At 30.4% G+C, this 22,861-nt stretch overlaps 1 protein-coding gene across 1 annotated transcript in view; it reads right to left on the bottom strand.

The window, feature by feature from the left end:
• LOC121130290 (inactive dipeptidyl peptidase 10) overlaps nucleotides 1-22,861 on the bottom strand; it is a 463,275-nt gene that overhangs the window by 42,221 nt on the left and 398,193 nt on the right. The window contains exon 5 of the mRNA XM_071893684.1: nucleotides 18,352-18,426. Coding sequence (XP_071749785.1) covers nucleotides 18,352-18,426 — 75 coding nt within the window. The remainder of the gene's footprint in view (nucleotides 1-18,351; nucleotides 18,427-22,861) is intronic.

Raw genomic sequence — 22,861 nt, 5'->3', positions numbered from 1 at the left:
CAAATACGTTTGGGTTTTCGTCAATGGCGTCTTCATGGCTACAATGAAAAGCTATCAAATGATTACATCCTCTTTTGAGTATCCTCGATTGAAAAACTTTAATTCTTCTTACTGGGATTTTGGAGTGGCTCTCTTCTATGGGGGTCCTTATTAAATTTTCTTTTAACTTCTTTGAGCTTTGTAACTTGCACTTGTTTTTGTATGAAAACAATTCCCTTAACAAAGAGAAAGTTCTTTAGGAAATTTTTTATAAGAAGCTCTGCCTAGAGATTCCGTTCAAAACCATTGGATGTAAAATGCTACCATAAATCTTGGTATTCTTAACATAAATTGGGTATTTTATCATACAGACTGAGATCCAAAGACGGTCGAACATCAAATTTGTCTCAGGAAATGAAAAATACTGGGCATCCTGTGGATTGGGACAGCAGGCCATGGTAAAATGACGAGTTTCATCACTAAACATACGTAAAATAGTCGAGAGTTGCATTAAGTGTGTCTGTTTACTGATATTATAATTTGGGATTAAATGCCCCTTGAAAAAATTTGTTGTTTAAAGAATTTGAGGGGTATTCAAATCCATTTAAGGAGAAGATAGCTCTAATAAAATTGGAAACGAGAAAATCATTTCAGATAAGTTGACTGTTGAAAGCAAAAATCCACTTTTTGTTATCATTTTTTTAAATAATATAAACAGTTAAGTTTTTTAGGGAAACAAATATTTAATTTGTTTTTTATTAGTCAATTTTATTCTCTTTTTCTATTTTAATTTAGGTAATCGTTTCTACGTTGGTATTTTTTTTTTTTTGATAGCTTAAGTGGAAGGTGAATTATAAAGTCTAATTTTGAAATGTATATAAGAACATAATGAAGCAACGTAAAAAGATGATATTTTTTACAACATCAGTTAACGACCTGAACATTAAAAAATAAATAGGCTCTTACCCTTACCAAATTTTCAATATATTTAAATGAAGATTAGAGATCATATAAAAAGAGTCCTTTTAGATAGGATGAAGGGGAAAAAAAAATATTATCTGACGATATGTTTAAAAAAATAACACGTAATGTTTCATTAAATTAGCTACGAGGGGGTACAGAATAATTGGCCGAAAACAATTTTTCCGAAGGACAGGTTGCCAAACCTTCATTTGGCCAAAAATGACACCCTAATATATTGATATTAGGGTGCCAGCAGGAGTATTTAAAAAAATCCTTGAAATACTTTTTTCTAAAAAAAACAATGCCGTAGAGAAATATCATTGATATGGGAATTGTTTTGATTTTTTTTTTTTTTTTCGATTTTATATTTCCAAATCTATAGTTCTTCACCAAAAACAAAAATTTGAATCAAAAATTCAAAATTGTTCACAATAAATTAAATTTTTAGAAAAAAAAAAAACAAAATGATATTTTTTGATGTAAATTTTTACAAATCCATAGATATTTACACAAAATTAATTTTTTCGGAAATTTATTTCAAATATAAATTTTTTTTTAACAAATCCACAGACATTCACAAAAAAATAATTTTTTTGCAAAATAGTTTAAAAATTTCCCTTTTTGTTTATAAAAGTCTATAGTTGTTCACCAAAAAACAAAAAAATTAAAACAAATTACAGTTTTTTACACCAAATTAACTTTTTTAAGAAAAAAAAATTCAAAATTAAATTTTATTAAGTAAAATTTAAAAAATCCACAACTACTCTCAGAAATTTTATTTTTTGTAAAATTAAATTTCGAATATTAAATTCTCTAGTAATAAGAAAAATTTCCTCTTTTTTTAGCCCCTCCAACCCTCTGCCTGCATATGCCCCTGATAATGACAACAAGTTTTGAGAAATAAAAACATATTCTTATATTACAAAAATTTTCATCTAGGAATGTTGACTATTTATCAATGTTTATTTTAAAACGATAGTCTTAATATTTTGAAATTAAATAATTTAAAAATGATATAATAACAAAATTAGATTCATGTTTTATTTGTAATAAATATTATGGTTCTTAACTATTTTTATTTTCATTATTAGTAGATTTTTAACAAGTTTTTAATTCAGTTTCACTACATAAAACTGAATATTTTATTGAATTTTTAAAAAAAAGTGAAAAGAAGATATATTGGATGCCTTTGTTAAATTATAACTAAGGCAGTGGGGATGCAATGGTTTATAACAGCCATAGCAATCGCAACTTCTGAAAAATATATCTACATATAGTTTATATGAGTCATTCTAAAGAAAATTTAAACTCAATTTGAATAAAATTTGAAAGTGTAAAATTATCCATTATTGAAAACTCGAAAATGAACATTTCAGATCTGTAACTCAATCCAACTCAAATAGTTTTTTTTTTTTTAAATAATTGGAGTTACCTAATAAATACATTCCTACATTAATCATTTATGATAAAGAATATTGCACATGAATTACACCTACTATTTCTTATTTAGAGTTTAGTCTTTTTAAAATATAGACTTTTTGGTGCAATCTAATTAGATATACTTACAAAAAGTCAGGAACAAAAAAATGAATCTATATTCAACGTTAATTCAATTTAGTTCACTCCCCACAAAAAAAAAGGTATAACTGATTGGAACATTAAAATCTGAACACTTACTAATTCAATAATTAATGAAGGTCGAGGGATTGAAATTAATTCATATTCGGATATATTAAAGCATAAATAATTAGTTCGAAAATAAAATAAATATGAGCTCACTAGCTTACGTACAAGTCAGGAAAATGACATTTTAACGTGAGTGACGAATTTCCATTCGTGCACAATAAGCAGTTGTGCGTCTCCAGGAGACCGTCTACGCCGTTGAAGAGGAGGAAGGACTTTTTCAAAAGGCAATACTGAACCCCGATGAGGTAAAGAAAACAGTCTGAGCCAATCCCTTCGAGTCCATGCGGAACCATGCAAGAAATCTTGGGGTTCCCCACCAGACTGTCCAAAGATTGATAAAGAAAGTGGGGTGGAGATGTCACTTTTGACTCAAAAAATGATGAAAACCCCATCTCCTTCTTTGCAACACTCTTTTGAACTCTTTTTTGACACTTTTGCCCTCCCTACTGCCCTGATGCCAAACTGATTGTCAAGGGGAAGGCCTTCAATATCGGTCATCCAAACATCGAGGCTCTCAAAGCCACTGTAAGCAACATTGGGATGCTATGCCAGAGGACTACCTCTGCAATGGAACCAGGCCTTCTGCCACCGTCTGGAAGTCATCATTACCGCTATATTCGGCTACATTAGTGATTAAGACAGCTTAGACCCACATCTATTTATGGTAATAATATTGTTGAAATTCTATTTTTAAGTGATGAGTTATATATTGTTGATGTACAAATTTCAAGTGTTAAGATTTGATTGTATCACTTGGTACTTAAAATTCGGTCTACATCAGTTTTATATATACATTATTTATAATGTTCATATGTGCTTCCAAACTGTGAACACGGTACAATGAATGTACTGGAATACGGAGCTCAGAATTCGAGCATCTCTTGAAATGAATTATCTAGCTAAAAGTACTATTCCTTCGATTTTAAAAGCATATCTGAATGTAATCGGTTCTAATAGTCGACTGCATCAAATAGATAAAGACTTGTGCAATACTAGTTTAATATAGTGAGGAGATAAATGACAGTTAATCTATTGGAAAAGAAAAAAAATTGTGTCTAAAAATTATGAGACCGAAAAAAAAAAATCAGTCCATAGAATGAGACTGAATAATATTGATCATAAAGTGAGATGGTCTAAGACTGTAGTCTGGACCAAAAATAGGCTTAGAAAAAAGCATCTGAGACCAAATGGAAACCCAAATTCGGTGCTGGACCGAGTCTTACAGTAGTAAATACTACTTAAAACACAATGTTTCAGTCTGAATATAGAACATATCAGATTGTCGCCTACTTTAAACCTTGATAACTTGAAGACAACATTATCAAATAAAAAACTGGTTACCAAATAAGAAAGCTATTCTCGTCAGCTGACGATACGTAGTTCAGTTAGCACCATGCCGTCATCATATGAGGAGATAAAGAGCTATAAGTGGAACGAGGAGCTTTCGAGGTCCGCCGTAGTCATAGCATTAGTTAATAATGGAGGTGAAATCTCCAATTTAACGATTGCTTCAACCTTAGAAAGAATTTACGGACTGTTCAGCGTATCCGTAAGAAGCTAGAGGACACCTGGGATGTTGATGCCACCATAAACAGGGCACCCAAGGAGGAGGGCGCCGACAGGAAGGTCAGGGACACCGACTTTGTCGACAAGGTGAAGAATATGGCTGAAGATGACCCTACCAGGTCTATGAAGGTTAAGGGGTGGCCGGAGACAGGCTTGGGTGTGGGAACAGGCCTCAGCGCCCTGCAATGAGTCCAAAATCTCCATGCAGTGGCTAACAAAGAACTGTTATGACGTCGTAACCAAGGATTTGTGGCTTCCTAACTCTCCGGACCTTAATACTTTGGACTATTTTGTCTGGGGCTATGTCGAGAATGGCAACAGACATCCCCATAGCACCAAGGCCAGCCTGATGGACTCCATCAAGGAGGTATTCGGCAACATGGACAATGAGATGGTCAGAAGAGCCTGCGGCCGGTTCAGTGGCTGCATTGAGGCTGTTATTGATGCCAACGGTGATTATATCGAATGAATGGCTACTCTATACCTATATGCTCGTCATAGTTTTGATTTTCAATAAAAAAGTTAAAAAATGTATATTTTGTGTTGTTTTTTGTAGAAAAATAATTTGGCGACAATTGGATCCCCGCTCCCTGTATGTAATTGTTAAAATTTTTTGTGTCTTAAGTATTTAGTGCTGAATTTGTTTAAAGCTCTACATATTCTCTTAATGTCTTTAGAAAGTCAGTTACAACTTTTAGTATATTATTATGGGCAAATAAATATTTAACTTGATTACTTTGCTTTCTATGATAGTATCACAATGTACAATATGTAGTTGGTATTCATACAGCAGTTTTGTCAGAGGACTAACAGAAAAATCGATTATAAATAGCATTGAAAACTTCCAAAAATGGGATAATTTAACAGAAATGGTTTATAAAGCATAAACATAGCCTTTAAAAATAAACGTAGCATTATCTATACGAAAAAAAGATTGGAATTTATTGTATTGATATCTTTATTTTAAATTATGATGCATATTTTTCAGATAGCGGCTGTATAAACAAAAAATAGACACTTGAATGTGGAATTTTAGCAAGTTTATTTGGAAAAGCAGGGGAGCTCCATTAACTAAATTTTTATAGATGATGACACATAACTCACCATTTCTAATCTTTAACATAGACTTCATCGAATTTGATAATGGCATCGATGGAGTGTCAGAAGTTCTGTCAGGTGATAATAATGTAAGTTGGGGCGTCCTGGAGTTCCAATGCTCATAATAGGAAGCCTTGAAGGCTTCAAGATTCAGCGCCCTTGTCCTACAGGCCCTAGCCTCGACATGCTACCAGCAGGAAAGTTTGAGTAAATTAGCTTTTGGCAAATGTAGAAGCCACATGGTTTTTAATCAGAATTAAATATTGCTCTATAAAAATGCATGCACATTGTGTAATCTTTGTTTTCTGTGCCGGTGTATCATCCTGTTAATGACATCATCGCATGACAATTGGATGCAACAAATACCTAGCTCATTATCGATGCTAGGCCCTTGACTCAGTCAAGTTTAAGATCTCTGTTGGATTGGATTCCCCGCGAAGTAAATGAACATTCTTTATTCTTTTGCCTGTTTGTGAGGCTATTTTTCGATTCATTATCCTAACTTTTTTTTGGAGAGAATGGCAATAGGAATGAATTATCAATTACTTAGGTAGTTGGGAAATTAGAGTTTTATCGTCTGTGCCAAACTTTTTTAAAAAACCTAAAGTACCATCAAGAAAATGGATCGTTATATTGTCCTGAGTTAAGTCTCTTGTTAATTCGACTGTAACATTTAATCATTGTTGTTTCTTCATTGCCTTTGGACTTTTGTGAGAGGAACATTATTTCTTCAGCTGTTGTTAATTTACTGTACATTTCCATCTCGTTGAATATTTTTTCGTTATTAGATAATCCTTAATACATATCCAGATCTCACTTTAGCGCTTGAGGGACATGTCTTAAAGACATCAGAGCTGCACAACTTTCGAATGATTTAAATCCAGCTATAACCAATGAACTTATCTGTCTCAGTGTTACTACTTTGCTAAACAATAATTTTTTTTAGGATTAATACGGAAAAAACATACTTTCACAGACAACAGCTATGCACTCAGCCATAAACATACATAAATTTATCAATGATATCCAATCTTTTGCTTTGTTCACTTTCACATAAGCCTAGGAATTATTTAATTTTCTGTTCTGGGTTTACGGATCTCATACTTTTTTTAAAATATCTTTGCTCTTTGAGGAACATACAAAAAATATTGAGGCCTCTTTGATTAGAGCCATGCCATATCTGATTTGCATTGATTCATGTGCCATATCTAAATTTAGTTTAATTTAGTTTTAAATGGAAATGGGAGAGTTCCTTTTTATGATACGTTAAATTTCATTTTTATCACTTAACATACTGTTGTTGGCTTCATATGTATGTTTTATATCTTTAATCAAAAAGGTCAAGTCTTTCATTAACAATGTTTTGTAAATAATAAGAAGGGTTCGTTTTACAAAAATAAACATTGGCAGACAGAATCCTTGATGAGTTGTTGGTCAATAAACGTGCTAAGGGAAGTAAAGATAGGACGCTAAATGGAGTTGAGGGGCTGCACTATCCACCACCCGACAACACCGCTCTGATTGCCTACGTCAATGAGCACTGGAAGGCATAAGAGAGGAGATCTCTGCACTTCTCAGAGTCGTTAAAATCTTCCAGAGAAATTTATAACCAGATTAAGATATTTAGGAACACATTCCATCACATCAAGCAGCGCATGCCTAGCAGTGAGAATGAAGAAGAAACTCTCCGACGCAAAACTGGCAGTGGCGGTGAAAAAAAATAAAAAAAACCTCTGGCCATGTCGATGTGGCCTCCCTAAAACCCTGAATGGAGCCTGCTTTACTTTATATTCTAATTGTAAATGGAGTCAAGAGCTTACACCATCCCCTCTTTGAAGGCCTACGTCAATGAGCACTGGAAGGGCATAAACGAAGAGACAATCTACAACTAAATATGGGATATATTTTCCCAGATCCGGGTCTGTTCAGATCGAATAAATTTGGGGTAGCTGAACTTTTAGATCCATATTCGAAACCAAAATTAGACGGATACACCCAATTTTTAGAAGCATTTTATGCAAAGTTCGGACCTTAATTAAATCGGATCCAGATATGTTAGTACTATTAACATATAATTATTAGTTATTTTTAGAATTATTATTGTAATATCTTTGAGCACGTCGTTACATTTATTGAATCTTAAAGCCTACCCTTTCTAAAATAAACAGAAAAAAGGCCCAAAATCAGTTTGTAGTAAACTGACTTTTCCGACCATAAAATTATAATTCTTTAATTTTTGATTATTGTTCACTGGTTGAAAATGACTAATTATAAATCAACCAATCAATTTTCAGAAGACTGATTATGAGAAAAGAAGCATCATTGCTCATTTTTGTCTATGGAGAATAACAATGCAATTGTTCTTTTAGATATTACTTCAATCATCTTATGAAAGTGAATAGTTTGTACATTCGATATAGATAGTATCTTTTTTTAAATCTAGGATTAAGATTTAGGTAATACTTCAACTCTTTTAAGATCTGAAAAATCTTAGATTTTTAAATGATTAGTCAAAGTTTGGGTACCCGAAGCCAAGTCGGGTCTTGAATCTCCAAGATCAGTCCTATCTCTATCTGTGAGCCAGCTGCAAATCCATTTTCTATTTTGATATTCTATTTTACTCATCGGAAATTAATAGGAAGATTCGGGTATGAACAGATTTTTCAATAGCAATCCTTTGTCATTATCTATCAAGATTTCGCATGAATAATTTATAACATCTAAAAACGGGGAAGAGTATTCATCAAATCAATTCATGAGACATATAACTTTTTCCATAGTAAAATGAAGTTAAATTTGTGTTCTTAGAATCGTTATCTTCATGGTTATAACTTTTAAAATATTACATACTTTTTTGATCCTTTTCAAGATTTATTAAATGATGGGATTTTATAGTAGGAGCTTCACATTGTGTAGATGAGTTTGAAAACATCAATACTTTTGGGGTAGAAACTCTATCTGACTTAAACTTCATCAGGGTTATCACAATCCTTATTGTCATCGTGAACTTTTAATTTTAGGGGTCATTTTCATTTAACTTTTTTACTTTCCTTAAGGATCGTATCGATATCTATTATGTGGTTCATTAAAAACAGCAAAGTTTAAAAGAATAAAAACATTAAGGCTTACATAGTACTCCCTACCAATAAGTTAGATATTACTTGTGCTGAAAATCAGGTGCAATTTTTGGATAGTCATTTTCTCGGAGTTCCCAAACTAAAGAATGAAATTACTTTTCTTAAGCTGTTGTCAACTAACGTTTCTACTATCTTCAACATATCATTGATGCATGCGTATGAAACTGGATTGAGGATCGACATCAGGATTTCCATCTCCCTCTTGTCGTAGCTGTTTGTAGTTGATGTAATGGAACGTCATTCAAGCTAATTTCCTCTCCTCTAAAACATTATCTTATTTGTAAGTTTACTATTTTGATTTACGGTTATTTGTTTTTTCAACATACATTCTAATACTTACAATATGATGCATTGACGTTTGTGAAGCTATATGTGTCGAATAAGATAAATAAAAAAATAATATACAATGATTCATTTTAGAATATTTAGGGTTCAACCTGGCTTTAGTATTACTGAATAATTAACATGTTAGAAAACCGATTCTAGAGATAATATGTATGCAAAGTCGCTCAGAAACAGACAACTATTAATTTTTTGTACACTCCCAATCTCAACTGACAAAGAGGGGAAGGAAAATTAAAAAAGAAAAAGAAATGTTAGCTAGTTTTCTGTGCTGTATTTTTTTTTTTGCCAATGATTAATTATTATGGACAGATTTATTATTTAGATATTTAAATTTCTTATCATAATTATCATTTAATTATAATATGGTTTGATGAATATCTTTATAAAGATGAATTAAGGATTAAAAGTGGTTTTTTTTCCTATTTTAATAGATACATATATTAAATTAACTAATTTTATATGAATAAACTTACTTATATTAATTATTTTAATGTTAAATGTATTCTATTTTTAAATTGAAAGGTACAAATTTTGTTTAGGTATTAGTAGTTTTAAAAAGCGACTACATCTCAAACTAGAAAAAAACTCGACAATTTTTTCTTAACAACTTGAACTTCTCCAAATATCCCTATAAAAAACTAGATTTAGCTCAATAAAGGATGATTTTTTAACCTTTATTAATGGCACGAGCCATTGAAAGGAATATATGTTATTTTAGCAAAATCCCAGGAGGTTTTATTTACGAAAATAATGCAGGGTAAAATTGATATTAATGGTTTAATAGATACTGCGAAAAGTGATGCGTGTTTTATTGAGTATTTAGCTGTAGTTAATTTAAAAATTATTTATGTAACGAATGTTATGCTGCTATAAATTTATGAAGCCTGGCCACCAGTGTATTTTTTATATAGTTTTAGTTGTATAGTATAATGATGTATTTTGAAATTAAATGAATGGCACAAATAAAAACAAAGAAAATAATCATAATAATGGGACTACCTTTTTGAGCCAGTCAAGTTATTTTTTTTTTTTTTCACATTATCAAATAATTAAAACGCAAGAATTTGGGATACGTGGGACATTGATTTTGATTAAGGGTAGAATCTAGCATAAGGGAAATTAGACAAGGATTGTCTGCTTATCTTTTTGTAATTGACCAAGAAGAGTTGATTGATATGCTATTTAATAATGACCGAATAAATGTGATATTTGTCGCAAACATGAAAGTGAAGACAGAAATTTATGTCAACCATTGCAAGAAAAAAAAGCATCAATTTTATAATTAATGGAAGTGCTAAAAGTTTTTGGAAGAAAAACTGTATTAATAATAAATACAAATAAGACTGAAGTAATAACCATGGTAATGAGAACAAAGGAAATAAGATTCAAACTAAGAAAGATCCTAACAAGGTATGGGGTATGTACAGGTCGGTAAAACAAGACACCTAAGTAGGGAAGAAATGGAATATTGACTTAAAAAATGTGCTTACATTTTCAAAACTAGTATTTGGATCGTGTTCAAGAGTACTCATTAAATGGGTTTTGTTACATACACTGATAAAAAAGAAAAAAAATAATTCAACAAATGGAGAGAAAATTCATCTTCGATGGGAAATTATGTGACATGACATCATGGAATAGACTTCATGAAAAAAGTTCTTCAAATGGTCTCTTGTGGAAACTAAGAAACGCTTAATGATGAGTAATTTAAGATGGTGTATAAGACTGTCAAAGTACATGGACAAACATGATAGCAATGGACAATTGATGTGATATTATGCATGAGTTTCTACATCTAAGACATTTTTATGTAAATATTTGTGAATACGTATAGATATTAGTCTGCTCTAAGGGATTGAGATGTATTTATTTATATGATCAAAACATAATTAATAACTTATGGAGCCGATTCAAAAGCTGAAAAAAAAGGAAAAATAATCATTCAGAGAGTTTGATCGTATAATAAATATTTTAGTATATAAGTAGGGATGGGAAAATTGTCACAATTGCGGTAGGCGTATTTAAAAAATTACATTATACTTTAGTAAATGCAAAATATGGTCTTTAACAAGTGCGCATTCTAAGAATATGATTCTTAATGTAGAGAAAATATTCTTCTTAGAAAAAAGAGAGGGGATGAATAAATCCTCTTATTTCTTATCTTTTCAGAGGAACTATTATAATTAATTGTTAAATATTCCTCCTTATTATTAAAACTTTAAGATATCAGCAAGCAAAAAGAACTATAATTCATAGTCATTTCTGTCGGCAACAGATATTCCAGATATGTTGTTTTTATGCTCACCGCAGTTTAGGTAATATTTCCATCTCTAGACATGAAATCAACAACTTTATGATATGCTATAACCAAACATAGTCAAATTATAAAAATCTAATTCCTAAACCTTGCGTTGTCAGTTTTTATACAGGTTCTCTTTATTTTTAACATTCTAAAAAACACACGATTTCCATCACTACTCATTTATCTATATCAATAAAATGAATGTAAAGTGAAGTTAAAATTGTTTCAATTTATTTTGACAATAAAATTAAGATAATTAGGATTTAGATGGTTCCAAACGGGTTTCTGCATAATTTTCAGTTCCTGGGCTATGAAATAGTGCTCACATGCCGGCCCATCTCGATGATTTTCCTTATTTCATCGACATTTTCAATGATTGGTCAGCTTGCCTCATTTTCGACATCCATATTACCAGAAAGGAATTGTTGGAAACACCGCTTTGCTGTTGCATTAAATACTGTTTGGGTCCATAAACAACTTTTTTTTTGGCCATCTGCTCTGCTTTTTCACTTTGGTTGTAGCTAGTGCTGTGTTTGTCCTTATTTAGGACCGAGGACCGCTTTCCAGTCCAGTCCCATCGAGTCCAGTCCCGCTTGTCGGTTCTTAAAGAAAGTAAAATCGATCCCGCCTGATGTGAATGAGGGTGTTTTTTCACCTTTTAATTATTTTGTTAGATAATGGAATAAATTATATAACCAAGTAACAAAAGAAAATATAATATTTTTTGCAAGATATGTGCAATAATCTTAATACATATTTAATATATCTTACTTGGCTCAATACAACATCTATATTTGTATGAAAAATTCTGAGGACTGATAGTTAAGGACCGTTTCCAAGGACCGATACTCCTAAGGAATGGTCTCAAAGACTGACAGTCCTAAGACTGGACATGATCGACGTATAACTAGTTGTAGTGATACTGAAGAATGTATCAAATGGTCTCATATGCACTTCAATTTTGGAATGCTGTAATATATGTACAACTGACTTCACCAAACCCAAAGCCAAAAGCATGTAAATGAAATTATTGTAAGTGTGAGCTTAACCTTTAAGCATACTTTAAGCTTTTTTTTAACGCAATTTAATAATTGTGAGATATAGATCACGAAAGACATCTAGCGAAACACACTCAGAACTTTTTACTTGGATTAATATAAAAATTTGTTTAAATATAAGCTCAAAAAAAAAGTATCCGAAGTGAATGGAGGTCATCATTAATACAAGTGTATAGCATGTTACCAACTCTGCTAATAAGAAATTTCATTAAATATTATGTAAATTATACCTATTAAATCTTTAAGGTATGGACTACTTACGTAATATTATGTAACTTAATGTAAACATGTATGTTACTACATTGATAAATCGATTTCGTACAAAAAAATAAATCATTCCGCTCAGAGGACTCAACATAAAAGCAAGGGAAGGCTATAAAAAACGTCAATCCTTTATAGCGTGAAGTATCTAGTTTATTTATGTATTCTCTCTTTCAACTCTGAAAAAAGCAAGTTGTCAAAACCCTTTCAAATGAGCAGAACGTATTCTTTCTTAAAGGGTCTATACGCAATACATGTAAACAAACGAATCTTTTTAAACTCCTAGTATACATCAGATTTTTCGATAAGAATAAAGAAAGGTGTTTATTTATGAACTAATAAATATTCTTGTCAAATTGTGTAGCTATGATTCTTAATAAAGGTAATCATGATTAAACTCCCTTTATGAATCTTTGTTCAAAAGAATACGTAAACACATATTCTAAGCTTATGTACACTGTGCAGGGCTGGAAGATAAAATCCGCCCTCTCTTTGGGTCTCCCTGGAACCAATTGTCGTAATATCTTCTGTTTATTTTTAATACTGTGAAATATACTAACAAAACACATTCATTTCGTCACAATTGAAGAACTATATTCGGAGTATCCGATGCAGGGACGGAGGTGCTCCATAGTTATGGGTCTAATTAATAATCAAGTACAAATTTTGGATTTAAAAAATATATATCTCTCATTTGAATGATAAACAGATAAACTTTATACCAATAACGCGTTAATAAGCAAGTAAGTTATACTCATTAGAAGTGTCAATCAATTATTTGAGTAGAAAAAAACTATATCCCGGGGAGTACCTCACGGATTGGGATTTGAAAATTATCGAAATTTTCATAAGGATACATTTAAAAAAAAAAAGTATAAGTTGGTAACTTTCAAGATATTAGTATTTTTAATAACTACCTATTCCATCCATATTTTGAAAATTCAAACATATTAGCGACCAAGAGCAAAAATAGACTTCAAAATTTTCCCCATACCCTCCACTATTCCCTTACTCCACTTTGCGAGTAAAGGATTGAGCTCATTAATTAATTTTTGTTCATTTAGTTTTTCTTCTGCATTTTTTTCTCCCTGGCCTTCCATTCAGGTATTTGGATCTGCAGAGTCAGACACCTTTCTAATATCGACAAAAGAATAAAATAGAGTTATATAATGTTTTTTCATTGTGTTTGGGGCTCAGAGTTTCACAAAGTCCCCCTTTTTATTCAAATAACCTTTGACTTTGTATGTTCTCATTAGAAGGCCATAATTCTCATGTATGTGATTTGGATCCAGAAGTTCTCTCTTTTCTTCCTCTATTTCAGTTTCAATCTAATAAAAGAGGAATACATCTCTATGGATTGAAATAAAACTATTCAATTATAATAGCAAATTTAAAATTTAACAACGCTTATACCCAAAAATATATTTAACAGCCTTAAAACTAATAATTTATAGATATAGTACATTTGTAAATGGGGTCGAGTGTTGATAAGATCTAAAGTCCTTTTGTTTTTAACTATGGGGAAATTTAGAAATGATATTATTTACATGAATTGTTCATTTTGATACAAAATTTCATTTTGAAATAACTCTTTCGTATGTTTTGAATTAGAGCTCTTAAAACTCTTATAATAGTAACGTATTCCATTAATAGAAAGAGATGTTCAAGTCAAAGGTTAATTATGCTATTCTGAAAATAAAAAATGCAGTAACGTTGTTCAATGGACAACGTGTTTGGGAAAAATTATTATATGCACTTTAAAGACAATTTCTAGGTTAGATAGAGTAATTGTAATACTGTAAAGTTTACCTATACTCAATTAGTGCAATCCCTCATCTAATCAATTAAAGGAACTTAAAAAAAAAATACAAATATATTTGTTTAAACTTTTTAAACTCTTGTTAACAAGTTGATAGATTTGAAAAAGTCAGCAAATTTATATAGAATACAAACTTTACACATCTGGGCATGAATAAAAGTTATGTTATATTTCTGCATCATGTAATTTTAGTAGTGAGACAAATTTTAAGTCACAATTTTTATGTTAAAGTATACAAGTCATTACAATCATATTTCAACTTAGTATCTTATACCAAAATAATTTTAATTTTTGGACATATTACATACAATATTATACTAGAATTCTTTGGGAACGGTGTTCTTGTGCTTCTGAACTTATATCTAAGAAATTACACCATTGCATCATTGTAATTTATTTCCTCTTGATTTTTGGAGGTTTCAAAAATATGAAAAATCTTTCATCTCAAGCCTCAATTGAAACTTGAAAAAATATATCAGTTAATACGTCAATTTATTACTATATGAGTGAACGCGAACAAAAAATTTTGATTACGTCCCAAGGGCTTTTTTACAAAATTTAATTATAGATTTTTTGTAAGATACGTACATAATTATGGCAGCCAATTGGTGGCTCTTCGAATCGCCAAAGCCAAGAAATTTACACTTTTGCCAAGGAGTTGCTGCCGAAAAAATATCAAAGGCATTGCTCGAGTTATACTTCGAGCTGAATTGAAATTCATATCCGTGTCTAATAACAATATATATATTTTTGACTGCAACTTGGTAAATGTTATCAAGGGGTAAGAGCACAAGAAAGGTTATGAACCTCTAAACTATTTAAGCATGTCTTATCAAATATTTTTTGGGGAACTGATATATGAAACAATTCAGTTCCCAACTGATACAAACCTAACAGAGGGTAAAAGGTCCCATGGCCACCCTACAATATTTTAATTTCAAATAAGGATTTTGATTAATAATAACACACATAAAAGTACCCTCTATTCATGCCTTTGTAAGTAAGATCTTAAAATATGAATGCTTCATTAGAGGTAATTTATTGCTCTCTCGAAATTTATAGGTATGGAAATACATGTTATTCTCTAACAACCATGATATTTAAGTTTGATAGTATATGACTATAAATTTGCAACTATACCCACACTAGTATTGTTAGGAGTTTATGGTTTCACATAGCTTTACCCCATTAGAGTAACGTAGTTATGATTTTGCATTGAAGGAAATATGGTATAATAGTCTAATAAAAATAAATCCATTATTTTTGCATGAAGTTGAAGGCTTTATTTAATATAGTTAGAAGGAGTCGATATAGGTCAAGTATGTTGCGTTTTGTTTGATAACTTCTTGGCATTTAAAACCTCTCTTATAGACACCTTTGTCCCTATCTTTAAAAAACTGGAAAGTCAAACTTTTTAATCGGCAAAATCATTGCCATAGAGTGGAACAGGTGATAATTAGTAGTTACAAGGTCCGAACTATAAGATAAAGGCATAAAAACTTCCCAAAATAGCACTTGGAGCGAATCACTATCGATGTGTGTGGCCTGGTGTCGTCTCAATGGTACGCAATTTTTCTCCTTTTGGTCAAAGCTGGCCGCTTTGGGGCAATTGATTCATTCAGGTAGTCCAATTGTTGATAGAGCATGTCCAAATCAAGATTTTGAGCGTAAGGAGTAGCTCATAGTGGATGGTATCCTTCCAATCGCACTAAACACCCAACAAAAGCCTCCCTGGCCGTAAAAGTTGCTTGGTCAGTTTTTGCCGGCTCACCGTGTTTCGACCACGATTGTTTATGCTTGATGTTGTCATAAGTGACCTATTTTTCATCACCAATCACCATCCGCTGCAGAGATGGTTATATTTTGTTGTAATTCTTAGGTTGAAGTTTGGTCCATGAGGTGTTTTTTTTGTTAACTCCTGTGGGACCCATACATCGTGCTTCTTTTTCTATCCAGCCTTGTTTAAGTTATACCCTACCTTTTTTTGTCCAATGTTTAGCTTCTGGGCAATTAGAACAGTGATTACATTTTTCATTATTTTACCAACTTTTTCTACAATTGACCTTCCAGAGACTGTTGTATCATCGACATCCAAATTACTTAAATGGAGTCCAAGAAATAAAAATACCCTTTTATTGGGTGTTACAGTTTCCGGACCATAAATGCTATTCACAATCCCTTCTGCCCTGCTGGGGCTTTCCCCTTGTTAGAAGAAAAACTGTAAGATAGGGCGTATTTTCTCTTTGCTATTGTGTATCTTTGAGAACTGCTTAAACTATACTGAGTGCAACAATTACCATACATGTTTTTTAGTACGAAATACTATCTTTCCAACGCCATCTAGCGTAAACGGATCGCAATTATAGAACGGGAGTTACTAAAGTCATCTATTGGAGAAGTAATGGATTTCTTTTTACTACTGATCCGTCAACACAAAAACAAGCTAGAATGATTTTTATCAATTGTCACTTTCCATCATTTTTATTCAGCCTTTAAAAGAGCCGAAAATTGCATTTGAAATAGCTAAAATTAATCAATTAAAAAAAAGTTGGCAATATCAGGGTACTTCTTCACCAAATTTGAATTTGACGCCTATAATTGACTTTAACATATCTAATGAATATTGGACTGGATGCATATAACTTGATTTATTTTTCAGATTGTTTTAAAAATGGACACATCCTATATTAGGACTGGAGTGTATGGGGTTGTATCGCAGCTCAGTTTGGTAGGCCCCTTAAACCCTTAAGGATCGGTACGTTTTTATTCTCCGTGTGTAATACGTATAAACAAATTTCACATATTAACTATTTGGATATGATAAAATTTAGGTTATTTAAAAAAAAAAAAATAGATTTAGGTGAATAAAAAATAATATCTGTATTTGTTTCTATAAAAAAATAAAATAGGTAATGTCTTACAAAATCGTAAAATACATACCAATTATAAAAAAACAAAACAACTAGAGAAATGTTGGAGTGATAATTTAATTAAATTTCACAATGTTTCCAAGTCAGCTTCACGATACCTAGCCCCTACAGATACATCTGTATCAAGGGAAATAATCTTTTGACAGCTGGCAATATTGTGACTACAAATCAAACTTTTTTATTAACAAAAAATATAGACAAGCTGATCTTTTTTTAAAGAAAAAAATAAATTCATGAATAATAGTATTACATACACTGTGTGTATATTTTAACTAAACTTTTTTTTTAAAGAAGTTAATCGATGAGTAATTTATTACCACAGAAAATCAATTATAAGAAAATAAAATATCGATCTTTTTGAAAGAAAAGAAGACAATAATCTATTTCAAAAAGTATATAATTTGCAATTATACCGTTTCGAACAGCGTACATTCAAGGATGTACTGCGGTTTGTAACAAGCCGTGAGTTCAATTTAGCGTACCCTTCTATCCCTATCACATATGCATGTATATTGAATAAGTTTTTTTTTATAAATAAGAAAGGATTCTTCTCTCTCTCAAAAACAAAAAACGAATACTTTCGAAACCCAAACGAAATTTAATAATATTTTGTGAAGTTTTAAGTTTTATTTTAATGTCAAAATATATATGACATACAAAAAAGAAATAAAAAACCTAGGGTTACTATCGTTGAAAACCATTTATACGTATAAAAAAAATGTTTTTATCTACGAAACGAATATGTAAAAACTTTTTTTTTTCTTCATGTTTTCTTGTTGAAGTATTTAAAAAAAAAATATTTCAAAAATTAAGGATTTTTTAATACAAAATTTAGTAAAATTGTATGAATTATAAATAGAAAAATGCATTGATGAATTGAATTTGCTAAGTTTTTTTTTTTTTTTTCAAACTTTCTAAGTATAAATTTATGATATAGCAAATCTGGGAAAAGGATCATGTTAGTAAAATAATGTTTTCATGAATTAAAGAGACCAACTGATTTAATAAGAATGAGTAGGCAGAATATGAATCTGATGTACGAAATGTCAACAAGCCAGGTACAAATATATTTGCTTTTAATCTCATTTATGTACAAGCAGAAATTAACATCTGACATTAGAATTGTTGATATTTACTACTGTGTTCTTATATAGGAGCCAAACATATAAATATAACTTTAAAAGAAAATTATAAATAAATTTCTTACCTTCTTAATATTATGAGATAAAAGAATATATTTTCTATTTGGAGATAATTTATAGTTGACTGCATCCAGTCTCCGCTGAAATCAAATATATATATTTATGAGTTATTTACAAAAAACTATGATTTTATTATGACTTTCAATTATAGAAAGAAACCCACATGGGGAAAAATATACACGCAAAAATATCTTTTAGGATTCATAACAACTAAATGTTCTTGAAATCATCATGAATAATTAATCTGTAAATATTTGTTTTTTCTTCATACGAAACTTTGTTTTTGATTTATTTTATTGCAGTAAACACTGTTTTAAGTTAAATGCTGATTTTTTGATTCCATATTATAAAAACCCCCCTGGGGCCACTACTTACACCATGTTTTATGTATAAATTACTAGTAGAAGGTGCTCACATTACAGGGATGAAAGGGGGGGGGGGCTGGAAACAAAGAATAAAGGTAAATACAAGAGACAAAGAACACGGAGTTACCTCACTAACACAAAAATACAATATGTATTTTGTAGTAAACTGTCGATTCCCCTTTCTTCCTTGATACGTCATGGCTATTTCATAATGTATTTTTTTTTTTTTTTTGGATAAATAAACAAAGTAATGAGTTATTCTATACTGATGCTCCATTTCACAACAGAACAGGTATACAATTTCTTGTGCATCCCTCATCGTTTATGTAATATATATATATATTGCCCATCTTATTTTTTCTATTAAGAAATTTCGCTATTTCTTCTTCATAGAAATAATGAAATACCTACTGTTAACTACTATTGTAATAAAATATTATCAAACAATATTATAATCAGAGATGTTCAAAAATCTATTACATATAAAGGAGGGCCCATATTTTTTCAGTTGTTACCTGATTCAGGGAGAGTGCTTCCTGCCTTAATATATGTTTTTATTTACCAAAGCTATCATCCTTTACTCGTAGGAGTAAAGGATCATTTATTCCTTATTTAATACTTACTACGACACCACAAAGTCAATGGAGTCCAAAAGTAAATTAAGGTTGTCAAAGATTAAGGAATAACTTGTGGAAAAAATATTTTGCCTTAGACGAGACTATAAGTATATTCAAACCTTTTTTTCTTATTATATTAGAATTGTAGGTACAATAAGTCTTAGAATGAATGGATAGCATTTTGAATATCTTTGATTATAATTCAGTTGGGAATAAAATACTAAGTAGATTTGAGTAACATTTAATTCATTTAAAAAATTGTGAAGAAATAATACAACAGTGATAGTCTCATAGTTCATACTCATAAATGGCAATTGGTATGACACTTATTGTGAGAAACAGAAGGAAGACAGAAAGAAGGTGAGATATATATACAGAAAAAAGGGTTTTATTTCGCTTAAAAACAAGCTTTTAATGTCCTCAGAGGCTCTAACAATACATAAAACAATGCTTGGTTGTTTTATACGTCTATTGCTTAACTTTTATACGGATCTGTTTGACCGTTCTGGATTCCATGTGTGATAACAATTGTCAACAATGAATTGAAATGTTTTTTTTTCAGATTATTTTAACACAAAAAAATATTTATATTATTTATACGTTTACAGTCTACAATGTGCTTTGTTAAAAAAGTTATTTTTATCAAAATCTACATAATTTATTTTTATTTTAGTTTTGGAAGAATTTAATAAGAGAAAAAATATATTACATAGTTTGTAAGCTTATGATTCCAGATGTGAAAATTATTTAAATGTCTTCTGTATTCTGAGTCGTAAAAAATGAACTGTAATTATAATATCCAAGGACAAAAATGACTTTTTCTTTAAAAGACTGATAAACTCCTCATTATTATCACAATGAAAATAAAAAAAAAACATAAAAAATTAATATTTTTCAAGCTTTTGAAGATTCTAAGGATTGATTAATACAATCCTTCAGTAAATTATAGTTTAATCTTTAAAGAAAAAAACTAATTAAGCCTATCACTAGTGGGAAATCTACAACGAGCAACAGATTTAAACAAAGTAAAATTATGTCGAATTGAGTATTAGATTCTTAATTATATAATATGCGTCTCTTCAAGCTAAGGTATCCACATCGTTTTCAAAAACCGGATAAACTATTTGGATTAATATTTGATCTAAAAAGGATGATCGAGATACGTTTCAACAGATTTTTCATTACAAATATTTACAAATTAAGTATGTGTATCAAAATTGGTTATAACTATCTATAAATGTTACTCTTTTTGAAGAAGATATATACAAATGGTTACATGAATGAAATATTTAACAAACCCAGAGACAGATGATATCACTAGTTAAACAATTTTAGTCGCAATAGTTACTCGAAAACTAATTTTTGAGACTTTCAACAAAAGTACAAATCTGCTTGCAGATACGGACTATTATTGTATGCTTAGAGTACCATGGTTTGAGCTATTAAAAAGTACTAAACAAAGTCATGCGTGAAATAATAGTTGGAAAACTGCATAATTCATTGCTTAAGTATAATTGTATGTCATTTAGAAACTAAGCTAATAAACGTCATCGTTATGTAACAATAAATCTGCATTTCTTACGTACTTTTTCTTGTCTTTTGTTTTTACTTACCAGCAACGAATATGTATTACACTAATCCGCATTCAGCTTTGTTTTTGAAGATTATTTGGTTTTCTGATTGGTTGTAATTCAAACAATGATATGATAAAAACAGTAATTAATTACAGATTGTTAGAACTAAAAGTTAGAATTAAAATTGGACAGATCCTCATTTTTTCGAATCCGGATTGGTTCGGATCTTTAAAAAAGAATATTCGAGTAAATTTTGGCAAATCAAACATTTAGAACCCGATCCAAAATTAAACTATTTCATTTTATTAGCATTTTATCTAAAGTCCGGACCTAAATCAAATAGGATCCGGATTAAGGCTTCATTTTTACGGATGAAAGATGTCGAAATAATAAATAACCAAATGTCATTACCATTAAACATAATCACATATTATTTATTATTTGAATTATTGTTATAATAACATTGGACACCTCATTATTTTTATTATTTTATATCGAAACCTTTCCTCCAAAAAGAAACAAAATATGTCCAAATTAGTTGGTAGTTCGATAATTCTTCCAACTTTTGAATTATTATGAAATATTAGTTAAAAACTTTTCATAGTTCAACTACTTTTTTTTCCAAGCAATCAATGTTAAGCACACTGATTATAGAAAAACAATAGGACAGCTGACATCCAATTACAGTTCTGAATGTTGATTGGTTGAATTATAGTCAACTACTTTCCATTTGAGAACAATTCTCAACAATCAATGAACAATAGTTCCATAGATGGGAAGAATTGGCCAACTACCAATAGATTATGGGCCTTTTCCCCAAGTTTATTTTTGGAGACGAGGTTGCGTGATATAATAAAGGTAACAACGTCTGTTGTAACACCATGAGGAATATTTATGAGATATACCTGTTAATCTAGATATCATTTCAAAAAATAATCACAATAATAACTGGGATTAAGTATAAGTTTTATAAGATCCTTAAACCGAAGCTGGTTCGGATTTCAAATCTTTTCGGGTAATACAAATGTAATAATACCGTACCTGGGGAGTTTGAGTGAAGGTCCATGCCATGTTCTATCTCTATTTGGAGGTTGTCAAAAAATATTTTTATGTGTATTTTACAAGTCACTTTTTCAGTTTTTTTATATTACAGGTTTGACAATAATATTGTCTACTAAAAGTGTAAATATCTAAGCAATAATTCCCTTTATACTTTTCATGATTTATGCACCTAATTAATAGAATGGTACAATTATGGTTACATTTGCATTATACCCCAGTTAATTTTAATTACTTTTTTTTATAATCATAGGCTAATTATAGAGCCAAAACTATAATTAACTAAACAGACAATACTCTCCGTATCTGCAACGTTCTCCCGCATTTCTTGTTATATTAATATTTACTTTACTGTACTTAAGAATGGATTTTTTTTTCTTCCTTTAGCTGTCGTATAGGATGGTTTATGCGGCAGTAACATTTGTAGATTATAACTTTATATCAAATAAAGATACATTAATCCAAGTATACAAATAACTAAAGTCTGCATAATCAAGTTGTTAGAAGTATAGCGTAGTACAAATACTCAAAGGCTTTTCAAAATCGATTTTTTCTATTCTCTAAAATAGATTTATATATTATATATTGCACATGGCCCCTAATACAGTTTTTGTATTATAAATAAAATTTACTTATTATATTCAAAAGATTATAATATACTCAGTTGGTGGCACTGACAGTTTGGAACAGTCTAGCATGTTTAGGGATTCTCACAGGAGCACACGTGCGTTTCTGAGCATTTTCAACTTCAAGAAATATAAACTTAAAACTGATAAAACTCATGAGATAAATGTTTTTTCGGGTGTTGATTCAGAAAATCGAATAAAAATTATCAAATTTCAAATTCTTAGCATGTTTTCGGAGATACTATTGGAGTGATTTGAATATTTGAGCAATTTT

The sequence above is a fragment of the Lepeophtheirus salmonis genome, chromosome Z, assembly GCF_016086655.4.
Source record: "Lepeophtheirus salmonis chromosome Z, UVic_Lsal_1.4, whole genome shotgun sequence".
Taxonomy (NCBI): Eukaryota; Metazoa; Arthropoda; class Copepoda; order Siphonostomatoida; family Caligidae; genus Lepeophtheirus; species Lepeophtheirus salmonis.
This window is presented reverse-complemented; position numbering and strand designations above follow the sequence as displayed.